The following is a 16,875-nucleotide window of genomic DNA, read 5'->3' as shown; positions in this document are numbered from 1 at the left end:
ACTGAACTCAGCTTCCTTGCCTCTGACGGTTCCCAAGGACCAGGGCCATGTTCTTCTCTGGTGTCCCTAATTTCTAATGACTCTGCACACCTCCCACCTGACCTACCCATGCCTGCTAGTTGGGGACCAAACCCTGGTTTATCCTGATTGCCTCAGGCTAGTCCCTTTTTTCTCCCCTTGGGGCAGGGGTTAGACCACAGACTCTTCTTTTCCACAAGAGACCCATAGTTTGGCTGATAAGCCAGTCCCTCCCTTTGCGTTCTCCTACCTGACAGCGCAGAACTGGCTGGTGCTCGATCTTCACTTCTTTCTTTGCACGGAAGAACACTTGGATATTTGAGGGCTTGTCTGCTGATACCAGTGAGCCCTTCTTGGGTTGCACTGTGATCATGGAATTTAAGTTGGTATTTGAAAGCCCTACACAGTCCACAGAAAAGCTGAAAGACAAGAGTAAAAAGTCTGTTTAAAGTCACCGGATGGTCTCACTCATAGCAGGAATCTAGAAAACTTAAATAAGGGACCAGGAAAATGAATATAAGAAAGTGAAAATCAAAATCAACAAAAAACTATGAACCAGAGACACTTTTTGGGGGGTAGGGGGCGGGAGGGGAAGGATTGGGGTCAGAATGGGGCGTTTGCAATTGTATGGGGGAATATAAAAATAAAATTTATTATTTAAATAAATAAATAAATAAATAAATTAAAAAAAAAATAAAGTCATTTTCCAGGGAACTCAAGATACCAGATATGAGAGATGAGACTCTTTCCTGTCAAACGCCAGCATGTTTCTGACCTGCTTAATCCTAGCAGCTCTTTGTCCTCTGTGACCCCATGATCACGGAGTCCCCTTGAAGGGGTGTCCCAACAGGGACACTTGATGCTAAAGGACGAACTAAATGAAGTCATCTCTCCACCTTTCCTCTGTCGGTCATCTTCCCACCCCACCTCCTCTTCCCACTCAGTGACTGAATGTCACAACAGAGAGTAAGCAGTGCTGCAGAAGGCAGGAAGCTGGGGGCAGAAGCCAGGGAGCAGAGGCATTCAGAGAGGGAAGCGGTGGCCCGATAGGGGAGAGGTGAGGGGCCCCAGAGAGCAGCTGCCCCAAGAGAACAGCAACAGGTGCCGGGGGGCAGGCAGGAGCAATTAATTCAAGGTGAGGAAGGACACCTGGAGACGGTGTGGGGACCCACTGTCACCCCTCACTTGGGGAGACCTGGCCCCTCCTCTGCAGCATGCAGGCACCCTGGCTTCTTCACCTCCCTGCCATTCTGTCAACAACCCCTGGTCATCTGACCCAACCCAACTGTGTCCCATACCCAGAGGAGCAGAGCTAACAGTCCATCACCATCAGACACAAAACTCACAAATGGGAGTTTCCATTCAGCACTAATTCCAAAGTGATACTGGCTTTCTTCTAGATGTGTTTAGCTTTTATTTACATTTATTTTCATTTCCAGTTCTACCTAATGGTGACTTTGAGGTGGGACCGATTTCATTCCCGCATTCTTTTAGCTGAAATGAAATGATCATGAATAGAAGTCCACCGGGGAGATGTCCATTTATCCCCCCAGTTCTTCTAGAAGGATGATCTTTCATAAAAAGACTGCGAGCGAGGGCTGTGTGACCCTGCCTGAGTGAGGTGACCTCCTTCCTCCGCCCAAAGCTACCCTTTCTTCTTAGAGGAACCTCTTCTATTTAGCGTTTCATTTCCTGGAATGAACACAAGTTGGAGCTCTAGTCCAGGCTGCTATCTGGATTCTATAAAGCAGTGGCTCTCAAAATTAAGAAGGAAAATTGGAAAATCCTTTCCTCACCAGGAAATCTTAATGTGAAAAGCCAACTTATGAAACAGACAGGAGGTGAAGGTGGAGGCCACGTGCCTAGCCCCAGCATCTCTCAATCTCTGAGTCTCTGCTGGCATCTCCAGATTCTTGTACCCGCAAGGCCCCTCAGGCTGCCTGCAAAGTGACACTCCTGAGAACAGAGTGAAAACCTGCTTTCTTAGCAAATGGAATTCCATCCATTTGAAGTCAAGAGAGGCTAAAAGCAATAGATGTTCTGATGATTTCCTTGACTGATTTTGCTTTTGTCCCAGATAATACGCTTCTCCCCAGGAGAGGAAGTAGACGGCCATGGGCCTGGTGGGCGCTGGGTTACCTGAACACAATCTCATATTTCCCACGGTTCTTCAGCTGCAGGGGCTGCTTCACCTCCTCCATGACCTTGACAATCCCAAAATCGAGGCCTCCTTCAGCTCCTGCAGAGGCGGGGCGGGGTGGGAAGGGGTGAGTGGGCATGGGAGCCAGAAGCGGGATGACATCCCATTGAAGCTCACGTGGAAAACCCTTGGTGACAAGTTTGGAGAATTTCTTTTCTGAAAACTCTGGGGCTAGAAAACCCTTTTGTCGCGGAGTCTGAGCAAACAACAAACACTGCTCCTGCACCCAGTTCCACAGGGCGGCCTCCTCGGGCTTCTAGCCTGGGAGCACTGTTCTTCCTTCCATGTCTCCTCTTCACTAAACAGCCAGTATTTAAAAACATTTTGAATCACGTGAACACCATCAGGGTTGGGACAGCCCATGTCAGTCTGGACTGTTTTACGTAGTGTCATCTCACAAGTAATTCCCCACATAATTTAAAATGCCTCATAAATGTGAGGCTAAGGGGAGCATAATATACCATGATAAGGTGGTTTCATCATTTGCAATACTCTTCCTACAATAATAATATTCCATTACTGATAGGCATTTAGGTTATTGGCAAAATTCCATTATTATAAACAATGCTGCAGTAAATATCTTTGTCACAGGATTCATGACATCTAGGTAAGCATGTGCTCCAACATTTTATGATTCTGGTTGAGAAGCAGCCCTGCCAGGGAAAAGAGGGTTAGTGGAGAGCTGAATGCAACAGCGAGGACCTAACCTGGGTGTTCGGGCATTGTGGTGACCTCCTCATCCTCCAAAGAGGCTGTCCTGATCTCTGGAACTGTGGGTTCGCTACTTTACACGGCAAAGGGGAAGTAAGGTATCAGAGGAAGTTAAGACTGCCTTTCGCCTGACTTTAAAGCAGGGAGATCATCCTGGATTATCTGGGTGGGTCCAGTGTAATCCTAGGGGCCCTCACAAGCAGAAGAGACAGACAGAAGTGGGAGAACCAGGGAGATGGCCATGTCAGAGGACTTGACTCAGCATGGCGGGCTTTGAAGACAAAGGAAAGGGGCCAAAGAACATGTGTGGGTGGCTTCGAGAAGATGGAAGAGGCGTGAAAATGAATCCACCCACACCCAGAGTTTCCAGAACACTGCCCTTGATTTTAGCCCAGTGAGATCCATTTTGGATTTCTGATTTCAGAACTGCAAGGCAGTATATTTGTATTGTTTTGAGCCTGGTCATTTGTTAGGCATGATGGAAAACCCATACAGGCAGGGAGACCTACTGACTCTCAGGTGACTGCAGAAGAGAGCGCTGCGGACAGCGTCAGCGTGTCCACTGTTTCTCCTGAGGGAGAAGCTAAGACTCATGCACATGTGGCCCGCAGCACGGTGGAGCTGGCGTTCCTATTCGCTGAAACCCTGCCCTCCTCCAGCCCCTACTAGTCTTCCTCTGCACAGGACATAGATGACATTAAACACATGACTTCACCCACAGACCTTTGGGGAAGGTGATGTCCAGGGCAACGTCGTAGGACTCTGCAAATACCATGATGTTTTCAATCTGAACGACACCAACAAGGTTGTCGGCATCCAAGACCTGTTAGGCAAGAGAAATTCTTCAGGGTAAGCAAGACCCACGAGGCCCTGGGCCTGAACGGAGGGAGTCGTGAAGAAGGGGGGATGGTGTGGGGTGCTTCTGAAACTCAGCTTTCATCTTCACTGAGAGTTCAGCAGGATCAGTGTTCCTCAACATACCCTTTGGGGAAACCTGGGGTAACGCTCACTAGACAAGTGAGGAAAAGGGGGTTCCACTGTTCACCTTGTCCTTTTACTGGGTCTAAACTCCTTGTGCGGTTGAAGCTATGTTCCCGAAGATTGGGCCACAAGTATACAACGTGGGGAAGTGTTCTCTGGGACTTTTAAGTCAAATCAATGTGAAGAGCATTTTTTCCTGACAGCTGAGATGGAAATTTTCAAATTTGAAATTATCCTTGCTCTGATAATTTTAAAAATCTGAACTGCTTTCTTCTTTGTATCTGACCCAACCTGTGGAAGAGCGCTAGGGTTTACCTATCAATGAGTGTCTAATGTGTGTCTTTTGGAAATTTCAAATGTTTTATTCAGGCGCCACCCTGCGGGGGAAGTTGGACATGTAGGGAAAGATAAAAGCAAGACCCTGGTCCTCCCTGGTGGCAAGGGGTTAAGACACAGCCTGTGAAGCTGTCCGCAGCCTCTGTAGCATGAGTTCAATCCCCCAGCCGGCTAGGGAGCAGCCCACGTGGCGCAGCAGACCTCTCCTGTCTCACTGGCTGCTCTCCTCAGCAGTGTACTTCGGTCAGCCTACCTGTTCTGTTTCTCACTCTGTCTCTGGTGAATCCTCTCACCCCCACACCTCTGGCCTGTACCCCAGCTCTTGTATGCATAAATGAATAAATCTTAAAAAAAAAGAAAACAAGACCCTCAGCCACCCTCCAGGCGGCCTACTGTCGCCTCCCTTGTCATCCATAGTGCTTATGTGCCATTAATCCTGGGGCACATGCGAACTAGTGTCTCCGTCAGCTGGACTCAATGTTGACTCTGGAGACTGTTGGGGAGGTGGGGGGTGTAGCAATAGAGGGTGTGTTTGTCAAGGGGAGGAGGCAATAAGCAGGGGGTACATTTTCTGCCTGGGGACCACCTGCCTCTGTGCTGAACCTTCAAGGTGAAAGAGTCAGCCACCGACTCGCCATGACTTCCGCTCTGGGTGCCAAGGGGGAATCTGCCGCCCATCACTAAACTCAAACTATAATTCAGTCTCTCCATCTTTTCTTTCATTAAAATCTCCCCACTGTTTCATTGGATCCAAATGAGTTTCATCCTCTTTCTTTTGCTGCTCAAGAGGTCAGAAGGAGAAGGGGTGACAGTCAAGGGCAAAACAGGTCAAGGAACTAGGGACTATCAGCTCCAGATTCATACAGTGCTTTTCTACTGAGAGGTAGCAAGTACCTTGAACATTCTATTCTCTTTGCACCTATTGTGTCCACTTTGGCAGGAACACACTGGGGTGCCATGTCAGTTGTTAAGTTGCAGGAATGTTTCCAAGTGGGTAAACAGCTATCTGCTGACCTCTCCGGTTTCCCCCTCCTGCTAGTCTCCCCCTGACCTCCTCACCATGGTAACCACTGGACACCACCTTGATCTAGCAACTTAAGGATGAAGCTGGCACAGCTGGGACCCCACAGCAGGCCCATGGCCCGGGTTCACTGTGCAGAGGTCATGTCTGCATAGAGACTGGTGTTAGAAATGGCAACTATCACCTCTGGGCCTCATACACTTTTGTGGACTGAATGACTTTATGACTGTCTGTTTTCAGCTATGTGAAAGGGTAAGAGGAGAGATTAGATCTATCGACTGACTCTAAAAGGTAGAAACAGGGTTAATGTGTGGAAGTTACAGGAAGCACTCTGAGCTCAACCCAAGGGAGAATTAACTGTCAAATCTGATCAAAGGAAGGTCTGCTGCTAGGAATGGTGGTGCATCTCCTGGCCCTGGAGGTATTCAGAAAAATCTGGATGACTCCTTAGAGCTAACTGATTCAAGCATCAGTCAGTGACATACATTCCCTCATTCACTGCAGATCTTACTGAGTACCTTCTACATCCAGGCCTGTTCTAGACTCTGGGGATAGGGTGGGGGCAGTAGCTTAAATTGTGATCCCCAAAAAGGTAAGTCCATGCCTTCATCCCTGGTACCTGTAAATGTGGCTTTATTTTCAGATGTAATTAAAGTTAAAGATCTCAAGATAAATTCATCCTGGATTATTATCTGGGAGGACCTAAAGTTAATGACAGGTGTCCTTATAAGATACAGAAAAGGAGGAGACTCAGAGGACATCAGGCCAAGACTAAATTTGGAAGAAAAAGGGCATGAATGCAGTTCCTAGAAAACCCTGCCTATTGTTCTGATCCTGCTGACAAAGACCCTTTAGCCTCTCCTTGTCCCACTGTCCTGCAAATAAATGCCCGCTTCTCCCCAGTTCAGGGAGGTGACCTTTGAGACACCATGAGCCCAACATGAGACCTTTGAGCCCACCATGTCCTCAGGTTTGCCTGCACCTGATTAAATTGGATTTCCTTCTACCAACTCCTGTCTCCTGAATTTTGGCTTATGAGTGGCAAGGAGCAATACCCTCCCCTCACCCCAAATCCTCTAACAAAATGGGATCAGATGGGAGCATGTAACAGGGAGACCCGGGGGTGGGGTGTGCATGTGTGTGTACACGCATTAAAATATACACATTTTAATGACCAAGTCTGAAGATGTGGGAAACCTTACCTCCACCCGAATCGCCTTCTTGATGACGACAGGCTTGGAGGGCTGGAAGTGGACCTGCAGGCAGTACTCGGCCTTGGGGAGGATGATCCCCTGCATCGTGGACACAGTGAAGTCATCGCCCAGATGCTCCAGGCTGGTGATCCGCCAGGCCACGGGGAGGGGTGTGATGTTGCGGAGAAGAATCGCCTTGGATTCCTTTCTGTAGGGACCAAAATACATTTTATTAGTTTCCTATGATTTTCGTTTATTATCACAGGTCAGAAAAAGCATTCTGGTTATTTCAATTATCGCTTAGTTCTCTGATTCGCATTTTTCTGAGCTGAATGGGGTCTGGTGGTGATCATCAAGGAGTGCAGGACACATGTCAATATCATCACAATATTCTCTCCCACTAGCCCCAGAAAAAAACGTTCTTTTCTTAAAATAATACAACCTCGGTAAATGAATATGTAAATTCCAGTTTTGGTGTCGTGCTCTCTGTTCTCTAATTTCTAGAACAAAGATTCTTAACCTTTGAGGATAACGGAGTACTTTGAGTATCTGGGAAAAGCGAGTCCTTCTCTTGAGAAAAGCGCAAATCTGAATACAATATGGCAGATGATCTAGGGGTGTGAGGGCCTGGCCTTGATCCTGATAAAGTCCAGCTGCCGGACCTAAGTGAACAAGCTGTGAATTCCACAGGGTTAGTAATTGTTCTGGCTTGCTCAGGGCGCAGGATTTCCAGTGCTACAACCTGGAATGTTCTGAGAAAACCAGGATGAATTGGGTACCCTGGAAGGAGATTCCATTTCAGAGCTGGTATCCCAGAAGCCTAACCTGTGTAGCAGGAGCCGGTCAAAGTGTAACTGCCGGGGCTCCAGTTCCAGTTCTGGGCGGATCCCCTGGCAACTTAGTTTGAAGACAGTCGGCTCTGGGTTCTCCTTGATGCAGCAGACAATGCTGTCTTCGAAGACGCCCACAGCAGTGGGGTAGGCCCACACGCTCAGTAACTGATGGAAGTGGCAACAACAAAAAACAGTTACCCCAAGGATGCCAAGGTCTTGAATCTCCTAAGGACACCGGGCCCTGGAGGACTTGCTTCCATGGGACCGTACCTGCTTCTCGTTGGGCTTCAGAGTCATATTGACGGGCTCCAGGAAGTAAGTGTTTGCTTTGACATCATTCTGGAAACAGAAGAACACCTCCACGAGCAGCGGGGAGTTGTTCAGGATTGTTAGTGTTTCCATGTTGCCTGGGAACAGCGATGACTTGTACCTGGAAATGAACAAAAATGAGGGGAGTTCTGAGGACTGACCGCGCGTTCACGTGGAAAGGGAGGGTCGTGCGGTATCCCCTTCCAGAGGATACTGGGGTTACCGGAGGGGAAGAACACAGCCTGTAGTTGTGAGGACTTGCAGCTGTGACCTGAACCCCTTCTCCAAATCTTGGGCTCTTCATCTGGGATGGTAACATCTCTTAGGATTTCTGCATTAAGTGAAATCATGCACCTAATGCTCTCAGGACAGCTACAGATATCAAATGCCCAATAAATGGCAGTTGTTACTATTATCATTATTATTACTAACAATTTTGAGAAGTATGCATCTGTCCCTCCATCCCCATCCTGGACTCCCTCTGTCTCCGCATCCCTGTCCTGGACTCCCTCTATCCCTCTATCCCCATCCTGGACTCCTTCTGTCCCTCTATCCCCGTCCTGGACTCTTTCTGTCCCTCTATCCCCATCCTGGACTCCCTCTGTCCCTCCATCCCCGTCCGGGACATCCTCCATGGGATGGAAATCACACTCAAGCATTCCCAAAGATCTATCTTCATTCACAGTCTGTCTCCACTCTCTCAACTCCCACCGATTTCTCAACTCACTTTACCTGGGCTTCACCCTCAAAAATTCCCACAAAGTAGGGGATTGTTAAGCCCTCTGTGCTGACCACCATGTGCTGAACCCCGCGGGTGGCAGTGTCCTCATCCTCTGTCCTCTCCGCTGCACTCGACGCAACTGGCCGCTGCTGTCCTCACGGCCCTGTCACATCCTGTTTGCAGCAACAGCACTGACCCTCTTTCTCATCTCCTTTGCTGCCTTCTCTGGTGAGCGGTGAAGTTCTTCAGGGCTCCCTCCTCAGGCCTTCTCTCCTTGCAGTGCTTTCTCTTCCGAGGCCATCTCATCCACCTCCGAGGCTTTTGTTGACTTGAACACGGACCTCTCCCTGGAGAACCCAAACTGTAAACTCCAGTCCCTGTTTTATGTGGCTACTAGCGATATCCTCCAAGCACCTCAAACTTAGCACATCGCAAGTGAACTCTTTTCCCCAGCAAAGCCTGGTCCTCTTTCAGGCTTCCTGTCTAAGAAAATGGTGCCCTCATTCATCTGGGTGCTTAGCAGAAACCCGAGAACCCTATTCTCCTGATTTGAGGTTCAGGACACGTGGAGGCTCCATCTACAGAGGCCTTTTCATGAGTCCAACCCAGGAGTCTGAACTCTGCTTGGCAACGGTGGAATACTTACTTATCTCTTGATTTCCCACAAAGCAGCGGCCCGAAGTAAAACTTTCCTGTGCTCTTAACATACTTCTTAAAGATGATCTCGTTCTTCTTCAGGTCCTGCTGCCGCTGTGGGAACACCACTCTGTGCCAGGAGGGAAGGGAGAGGGAGGCTGCTGAATGCGGTGTCATCCTGCCCAAGTCTCCAGGCGCCCACGCCCCCTGTTCTGCAAGGGGCCCAGGTGTCTGGAGACAGAGCGATTCTTCACTGGGCTACCTTTACTGAGTCTTCACTCCCCTGGCCCCCACCCTTCTCGGAGAGATGACAGTCCAGTTGGAACTTCAGGGAAAAGTTGAGGCACTGACGACAGGGTTGAGTTGGATTTCTTGTTCTTTGTGCCCAGCTAGGAACGTTCCTGAGAATCCTTATGGGAAACTAGTTCTGGTGGGTATTAGCTAACTTCTGAGATTCTTGCCCAATGTGCCCCCTTGGAGAGAACCGCAAAAAGGCTCCTCTGGTGGACAAACTATAAACGTCACCCCAGTAGCCTGCTTATTCACCAGTCTTGTGCATTCATACCATGCCTCAGGGACACGGGGGTGTGCGGTTGCTCAGGAAAAAGCGCTCCCATGGAAATAAATGCACACATTTCATATTATGGGATAAAATGTCCGACAGAAAATATAACATGTTTCCATGGCTTGGCAGTTAAAAAAGTATAAACTCAGTTGCCAGAGGAAAATCACCTCCCTCCCTCAACACCTATTAACCTTTACCTCAGTCTCACAGAACCACGTCATTCCTTAGTCAGTGTCCAAGACTTCTGAAGCCCAACATGGCAAGAGGGTCGGGGTGCTGGCCCAGCTCCACACCGGTATCGGTATCGGTGACAGCCTGTTCAAAGTGCCACGGGGGAAAACGGAACTGTCTCCACCCACCACTAAAGTAAAGTGCACTCACTTTGGGTCTTGGCAAATGTGCGGGTAACTGCAGACGCCGCGGCAATAAAGCTGGTACTGGCGGTGAGTTCCAAGGATCTCAAAGTTAAACGTCTGGTCGAAATTTCCAAGATCATCAGAACTGAAGTGTATCCGCAAAGTCACCTCGCTGTTGGCAGGCACGGTCCACCGGAAATGATTCAGTCTGCAAAGACCACACAGGCTGCTGAGGTGAGATGGCTTCCTTCTGGCCCAGAGAAGACAGACCACGGCCCGGGAGAAGCCCTATCCAGCCGGGGTGAGGCATACTGGACCCCGCGGGCAGGACAGTCCTGTTCCGTGCTGCTGCTGTGACGGCTGTACCTTCCAGCTGGGGCTCCCCCCGTCCCTGCACTGGGTTACTTGGTGGCCCACCTGATGAACTTCTCCTGGGAGTACTGCCCTGAGATGTTCTGCTCTATGTCCGACAGGGGGGTGATGTTTCCAGGAGATCCCACAGGAAGGCCCTTCCTGTAGGGGAGGCGGCGCTTGTCCTTTGGCTCACGGGTCTGATCAGTTTTTTCCTTCACTTTCTGTTTGACTCCTTTTGCCGAGGAAGTCTGCTCCTCCTGAACCTTAATTGAAAATGAGCATGAGTTCTTAAAATACTCCCCTTACACACACGGACAGAAGGCACACAGACGCCTGATGCCCCTGCAGCCTGGTGGGGACGGCGCCCAGGTTCAGGATGCTGGCAGTGGCTGAGAGCAGAGCAGAGCCCAGCCTGGCACGTGGTTGAACACCCTCATGTTTTCTTTGGCACCCAGTTCCCTGAGGATGAGACAGGAATCTTAGAGGAGACTGCAGGCTGGCAGGGAGTGTGTGCCTGTGTTACGTTTTCATTGTCTCTCTCTCTCCATCAAGGCCCCTCACACCCTCCCGTTCACATTGACTTTTGGGGAGACACCAGATTGGTGTTCTTACAGAACATCCCTCAGTTTGTACATTTCTGACTATTCTTTTGGGGTCAAGTAACTTATTCATTTAATCCCTGTAAAAGAAAACAAGGTCGTAGGTTTCACCAGCCTCAGAGGGGATGCTGTGCACATCATGCTTTGCCGCAGTGTGGGGCAGATAACATCAGGCTGATCACGGTGACAGATGTAGAGTGTGAGTGAGCGTGGTGCGGCGCAGCCCACCACATCTGGCCGTGAGCAAGCAGACACGCCCCCTGCAGCTGGCTGGCCACCTCCAGGACCACGTTCTATTCTCGGGCTCAGAGTTTCACCGCCTTCCACCGACTGCCCTTTGTGCGTGTCCTAAACCTTAAACCATCACTTCACTGGGGAGCATGGGTTAGGGCTTAGCTAATTCCACGTTCCTGCTAGTTGCCGTTCTTTTAGAATGAGAACCTTTCCTTTGTGAATGAGGGACAAACTAGAGTTCCTCCTAAAGCGATAAGAATGCTTAGCTCTTTCCTTTGAATGGCCAATGTTGAGAACAAGAGGTTGGTGGAGTAGTCAGCTCTGATGGAGGCCGTTTTCCCCCTTTATCTTTTTTTAACTTGGACTCTGCTCACCCACAAGTGCCACTCACCGCAGATGTTGATTTTCTGCTTGTAAACTGAAATTTGGGGAAGTCACTGTCACCTACAAGGCCCCAGGTGATTTATTTGTTGCCAGTTTTATTTATTCTTTGCTGATATGCATGATTGGTAGGCTATTGTGTGGAGTCAAATTTTGGGTCACTATATTTCTCTGGGAATAAAAAGCTCTGCTGTAATTTTCAGTAGACATACCTTCTGCATATTACTGCAGGTTTATTTTTCTTCGTGATTTATTCTATTATTTTGTGTGTGTGTATCTTATATGATTTTTCATTTTGATTACTTCTATCTTTAATCCAGCTGGGAGTTAATTTAACTGTACTGAATCAGTAGAAGAGATAAAAGGTGCTTTTACCCAAAGTATCCAATCTTCCTTATCAAAGTTTCTTTAAAATTGGTCTTTCCTGGGGCCTCCCTGGTGGCATAGGGGTTAAAGTCTCAGTGCTATCAAGCTATCACCAGTCACGGTGGCATGAGTTCGATCCCTGGCCAGGAGCCGACCCACATGATGCATCAGACTTCTGTCTCTCGCCCGCTGCTCCCCTCAGCAGTGTATTTCAGTAGATCCACCTGTTGTGTTCCCTCCCGCACCTCTACACCCCAGTTCTTGTACACATAAATAAAAAAAATAAAATCTTAAAAAAAAACCGGTCTTTCCTCTAGAGATATTTGTGTACCCTTTCTTGTTTTCTTATGTACTTGTGAATTACCTTAGCTTCACAATACATTCTCCTATCTTTTATAAAGAGCAAGTTTTGCTGATTTTTTCTTGCAGATGAGTGTCAGTGTAATTCCACCAGTTCCCCAACCCCCCCCCCCCCCACCAGGGACTGGAAGGGAAAAATTGGTCCTTTTCAGTCCCCTCTTGGGAAGTTAGGTAAAGTGGGCTCCAGGGAAGGTGACATCCAGGCTCACGCAGGTCCTCAAGTAGGACTCCCTGAGAATGAGGGAAAATACCACAGCCAGCATGATGCTCAACATCTGGCCATGTGGAAAACTTCCCCTGACGTCCCAAAGATCAGGGGGACAGGTTGATTGCTCTTTACCTTTACAGAGCCCACGAGGTTTGAAATCTCCATTTCTGTATCCACATCTCTCTTCTCCTCCAGCAGGGACAGCTCGTCGGATGGTGGAATTATAAACACAAAATGCTTTAGGACTTCCGTCATGGCCAAAGGCAGCCGCTTCGTGGGGTAGGAGACGATTGAGAATAAAGTGGGAGGCGGGATGGGGGGTCCAGACGAACCCAGACCAAGGATGTCTAGGATCTAAAGGAAAAGTCCATTGTTAATTTCCTGCGCAGAGGGCCAGCCAACCTGAACTGAGCCCAGGAGGGTCAGCATTCCACCTTTTCTCCCAACATTCCTGGGAGATGCCACTGCAGTACGGGCATGATGAGTTTCTGGCTGTGTGTTCTACACTCCCTGCACCCCCTTATCACAGACCTGTCACTTTATTGTGCCTGTTTAAGTATCTGTCTCTGCAGCTGGACTGTAAACTCCATTAGGACAGACCTAGCTCACAGTAGCACTCAAGAAATCTCTGCTTAATTTACAGAGTCCAGCTCTTGAGATTCTGATGTCAGTATGATAAGAGTCGTTCCATCTGTTTCAGACCCCAAGCGAATTTTTCTTTTATCTTTAAGTGTTCTTTCCTTCCAAAGGTAAATGAAAGATAGCTTGGAAGCCAGTCAAATACAGCAAAGGAAAAAAAAAAAAAAACAAGCAAAGGTTCTGGGAGCGGGAAAAAGATGAGAATGAGCAGAGAAGTCACACAGAAAATCAAGAGAGAGAAGATGTATTCTTACGGCCTTGTCCCTTCTACTCTGATAGATGATGTGCACTCTCCGAAGCAGAGGGCTTGAAAACTTAGCAGCAACTTCCTTCTCCGCATGCAAAACACTCAGAAAAAGGAAGCTATCCTGAGGTTAACTGCTGTCATGGCAACAGTGAGTGGCCCGGGCCACCTGAGTTGCCCCTCTGTGGACCCCATGGGCCACTGGGCCCAGCAGCTAACTCTCCACATGTAGTCCTGTGTGTATAATCCTGTGGGTCAGGCAGCCAAAGACATGTGCTGACTAATGTGTGGCCAGGATTCAGAATGGCTGTGAGGAAAGAGATGAATACTCTGTACCAATTGGTGCAAATTAATAGATGCCGGTGGTTCTTTAAGCCACTGTCTAACCCATGGCTTGGAATGAGGAGAGTATAAAATAAAGCAAAAGAGATTTTTGGCTACTGGATTAGGGCATAAATAAGATGAGGAGATGTTCTTTTTAAAAAACTGAATTTCTGGGAAAAAAAAATAAAAGACTGCTTTCCTCAGAGGTGAACCTGAGGCAGGATTGGAAGCAGTGGTGCTGTGTGGTCTGCCCCCTGTCCCCCTAAGTACTTTGCAAGACTCAGAGTGAGGCTACAGCCCATCGAAATCTATCCTCTGCGGAATCAACCCTGACCACCCAGATACCTCTCTCAGGCTCTGCTCTCTACTCTTTACGTTGCATCTGATTTCTGGTAAACTACATCAGGGATCAACAAGCTGTGGCCCCTGGTCAAATCTGGCTCACCATCTGTGTTTGTAAATGAGGTGACATGTCTTTTCGTCTTCCAGTTGCTGAGTGGTTGCCACAAAGACAGTATCGCATGCAGTCAAAAAGATGCACTCTCTGGTGTTTTACAGAAAACTTCTGACTCTGGGCAAAAGGCTGTAACATGCAGCCCATAGGGAGAGAACGGGGCGGGGGGCGGAGGATGGGTGGCACAGGTGATTTTAGACAACACTTTGGTCTCTAGAGACAAAAAAACTATCAGGCAGTCTCCTTTCTGTCACTGTGGGGAACTTGTTGGGAAAAGATTTTAGAGTAGTTGAACCTCTAGCTTCACCCCAAAGGAGACCAGCCTTGACAGTGAGTAGCACCAAAAATAGTCAATATTAAAAATCAACCGCCAGGTGGCTTTTTAAATCGGGTTAGGTAGAATTATTTAGATCCGTGGAACTTTCCAGGGACTTGCATCAAGTAGGGAAGGGCACTGCAGCCATCACTGTGTAATCTACAATGGGGGCACCAGAGATGACTGGCATTAAGGGGATGTGGTGTTCATGTGAGGAGAAAAACAACATTTTTGTGACTGTCAGTACAGCACCTGCTACCTGAGTGGCTACATCTGCATCCTGGAGCAGAGTCTGTACCTGGTCCTTTTGGGGAAGCCTGTCATTCTCCAACAGCTGCTTCCAGCTCGAGCCCTCGAAGTCCGGCGTCTGGACATTGATGAAGGGCACGCCCACATCCCTCTTCCCTTCATGGTCTTCCTCCCCGTTGGCCTCTCCACCATCGCTCCGGTCCTCCTGGCGGAGCTTCTCCAGGCGCTCCTTCTCTGCCTTCTCCCGCTCCAGGCGCTCCTTCTCGGCACGTTCCTTCTCGGCACGCTCCCTCTCCCGGTCCTTGCGGCCTCTACGTCCACCTGAGGGGACCTGGCGCTGGTCCTCCTGCTCATGGGCCATGTCCTCGGCCCCGGCGTGGGGCAGCAGCATCCCTTGCTTCCGGTCCCAGTACATAAGGATGCTCTGGACATCCTTCAAAGCCATCTCATAGGCCTTAAACCTCTGGGCCAGATGCTTCTCACTGTCCTTCATGAGGTCCCCTTCACTTTCCTCTCGTTCCTGGCCAACAGGAAACCCAAGCGTGTTGCTCTCTGTCGGTAGGGTCTTCCTTTTCTTGGTTAGATCTTCCTTGTCAGTCATTGCTTGATCCCTAACAGATATTTTCCTGTCTACTGTGTCTGTCTTCGCATCCAGTTTGGAAAAAGTAAGAATCTAGGAGGCAAAAAACACATAAAATATGCTTAAAACAGCCCTTTAGGGGAGAGCAAATCACATAAGGAAGAGAGGACATTTTTTTTAAATAATAAATTTTATTTTTATATTCCCCATACAAGCCCCCCATTCTGACCCCAATCCCCCCCCCCGCCCTCGCCCCCCTAAAAGTGTCTCTGGTTCATAGTTTTTTGTTGATTTTGATTTTCACTTTCTTACAGTTATTCATTTTCCTGGTCCCTTATTTAAGTTTTCTAGATTCCTGCTATGAGTGAGACCATCCGGTATTTTTCTTTTTCTTTTTGGCTTATTTCGCTGAGCATGATCCCTTCCAGCGCCATCCATGTTGCTGCAAACTGCATGTGTTTATCTTTTTTGAATGCTGAGTAATATTCCATGGTATATATGTACCACATCTTCTTGATCCAGTCATCTATTTTTGGGCATTTGGGTTGTTTCCAAAGCTTAGCTATTGTAAACAGTGCTGCTATAAACATAGGGGTGCAGGTGTTCTTTGGAATTGATGTTTCTGTGTCCTTTGGGTAAATACCTAGGAGTGGAATTGCTGGATCATATGGAAGCTCTATGTTTAGTAGGTCCAGAAATCTCCACACAGCTCTCCACAGTGGTTGGACCAGTTTGCACTCCCACCAACAGTGCAGGAGAGTTCCTTTTTCTCCACACCCTCGCCAACATTTGTTGTTGCTAGTTTTTTTAATATGTGCCATTCTCACTGGTGTAAGATGGTATCTCATGGTAGTTTTGATTTGCATTTCCCTGATGACAAGTGATGTTGAACATTTTTTCATATGCCTGTTGGCCATTTGCATTTCCTCTTCAGAGAAGTTTCTTTTTAGCTCCTCTGCCCATTTTTTGACTGGATTATTTTCTTTGTTGTTGTTGAGTCTCATCAGCTCTTTGCAGATTTTTGTGATCAGTCCTTTATCATTAGTGTTGGGTGCAAAAATGTTCTCCCAGTTGGTGGGGTTTCTCTTTGTTTTTGTTATTGTCTCTTTTGCTGTGCAGAAGCTCTTTAATTTGATGTAGTCCCAGCTGTTTAACTTTGCCTTCACTATCACTGCTTTGGGTGATGTGTCTGTAAAGATGTCTTTGATGTGCAAATCACGTAGTGTTTCGCCTATATTTCCTTCTATATATTTTATGGTTTCAGGTCTTATGTCTAGTTCTTTAATCCATTTTGAGTTGATTTTTGTGCATAGTGTGAGGTAGTGGTCAAGCTTCATTCTTTTGCATGTAGCGACCCAGTTTTCCCAGCACCATTTATTGAACAAACTTTCTTTGCTCCAATGCATAGTCTTTGCTCCTTTGTCAAAGATTAGTTGACCATAAATCTGTGGGTTTATTTCTGGATTTTCTATTCGATTCCATTGGTCTGTATGTCTGTTCTTGTTCCAATACCATGCAGTTTTGATGATTATGGCTTTGTAGTATAGTTTGAAGTCTGGGAGTGTGATGCCTCCATTCCCTTCTTTTTTTTTCAGGAGAGCTTTGGCTATTCGGGGTTTTTTGTGATTCCATATGAATTTCATCAATAATTGTTCTATTTCTTTGAAGAATGCCATTGAGATTTTGA

General features: G+C 47.9%; 1 protein-coding gene across 1 annotated transcript in view; it reads right to left on the bottom strand.

Moving 5' to 3' along the window:
* Positions 1 to 16,875, bottom strand: part of HYDIN (HYDIN axonemal central pair apparatus protein) — a gene marked incomplete at its 5' end in the record, with an annotated part of 266,133 nt that overhangs the window by 62,268 nt on the left and 186,990 nt on the right. Inside the window, 11 exons of the mRNA XM_084256586.1 lie at positions 269 to 437; positions 2,158 to 2,257; positions 3,653 to 3,752; positions 6,470 to 6,668; positions 7,286 to 7,458; positions 7,564 to 7,723; positions 8,970 to 9,089; positions 9,906 to 10,088; positions 10,298 to 10,497; positions 12,515 to 12,736; positions 14,658 to 15,281. Of these exons, the coding sequence (XP_084112712.1) occupies positions 269 to 437; positions 2,158 to 2,257; positions 3,653 to 3,752; positions 6,470 to 6,668; positions 7,286 to 7,458; positions 7,564 to 7,723; positions 8,970 to 9,089; positions 9,906 to 10,088; positions 10,298 to 10,497; positions 12,515 to 12,736; positions 14,658 to 15,281 (2,250 nt within the window). The remainder of the gene's footprint in view (positions 1 to 268; positions 438 to 2,157; positions 2,258 to 3,652; positions 3,753 to 6,469; positions 6,669 to 7,285; positions 7,459 to 7,563; positions 7,724 to 8,969; positions 9,090 to 9,905; positions 10,089 to 10,297; positions 10,498 to 12,514; positions 12,737 to 14,657; positions 15,282 to 16,875) is intronic.

The sequence above is a fragment of the Talpa europaea genome (genome assembly GCF_964194135.1).
Source record: "Talpa europaea genome assembly, chromosome: 16".
NCBI classification, from domain to species: Eukaryota; Metazoa; Chordata; class Mammalia; order Eulipotyphla; family Talpidae; genus Talpa; species Talpa europaea.
The sequence above is the reverse complement of the archived record's forward strand: the minus strand, read 5'-3'. Positions and strand labels throughout refer to the sequence as shown.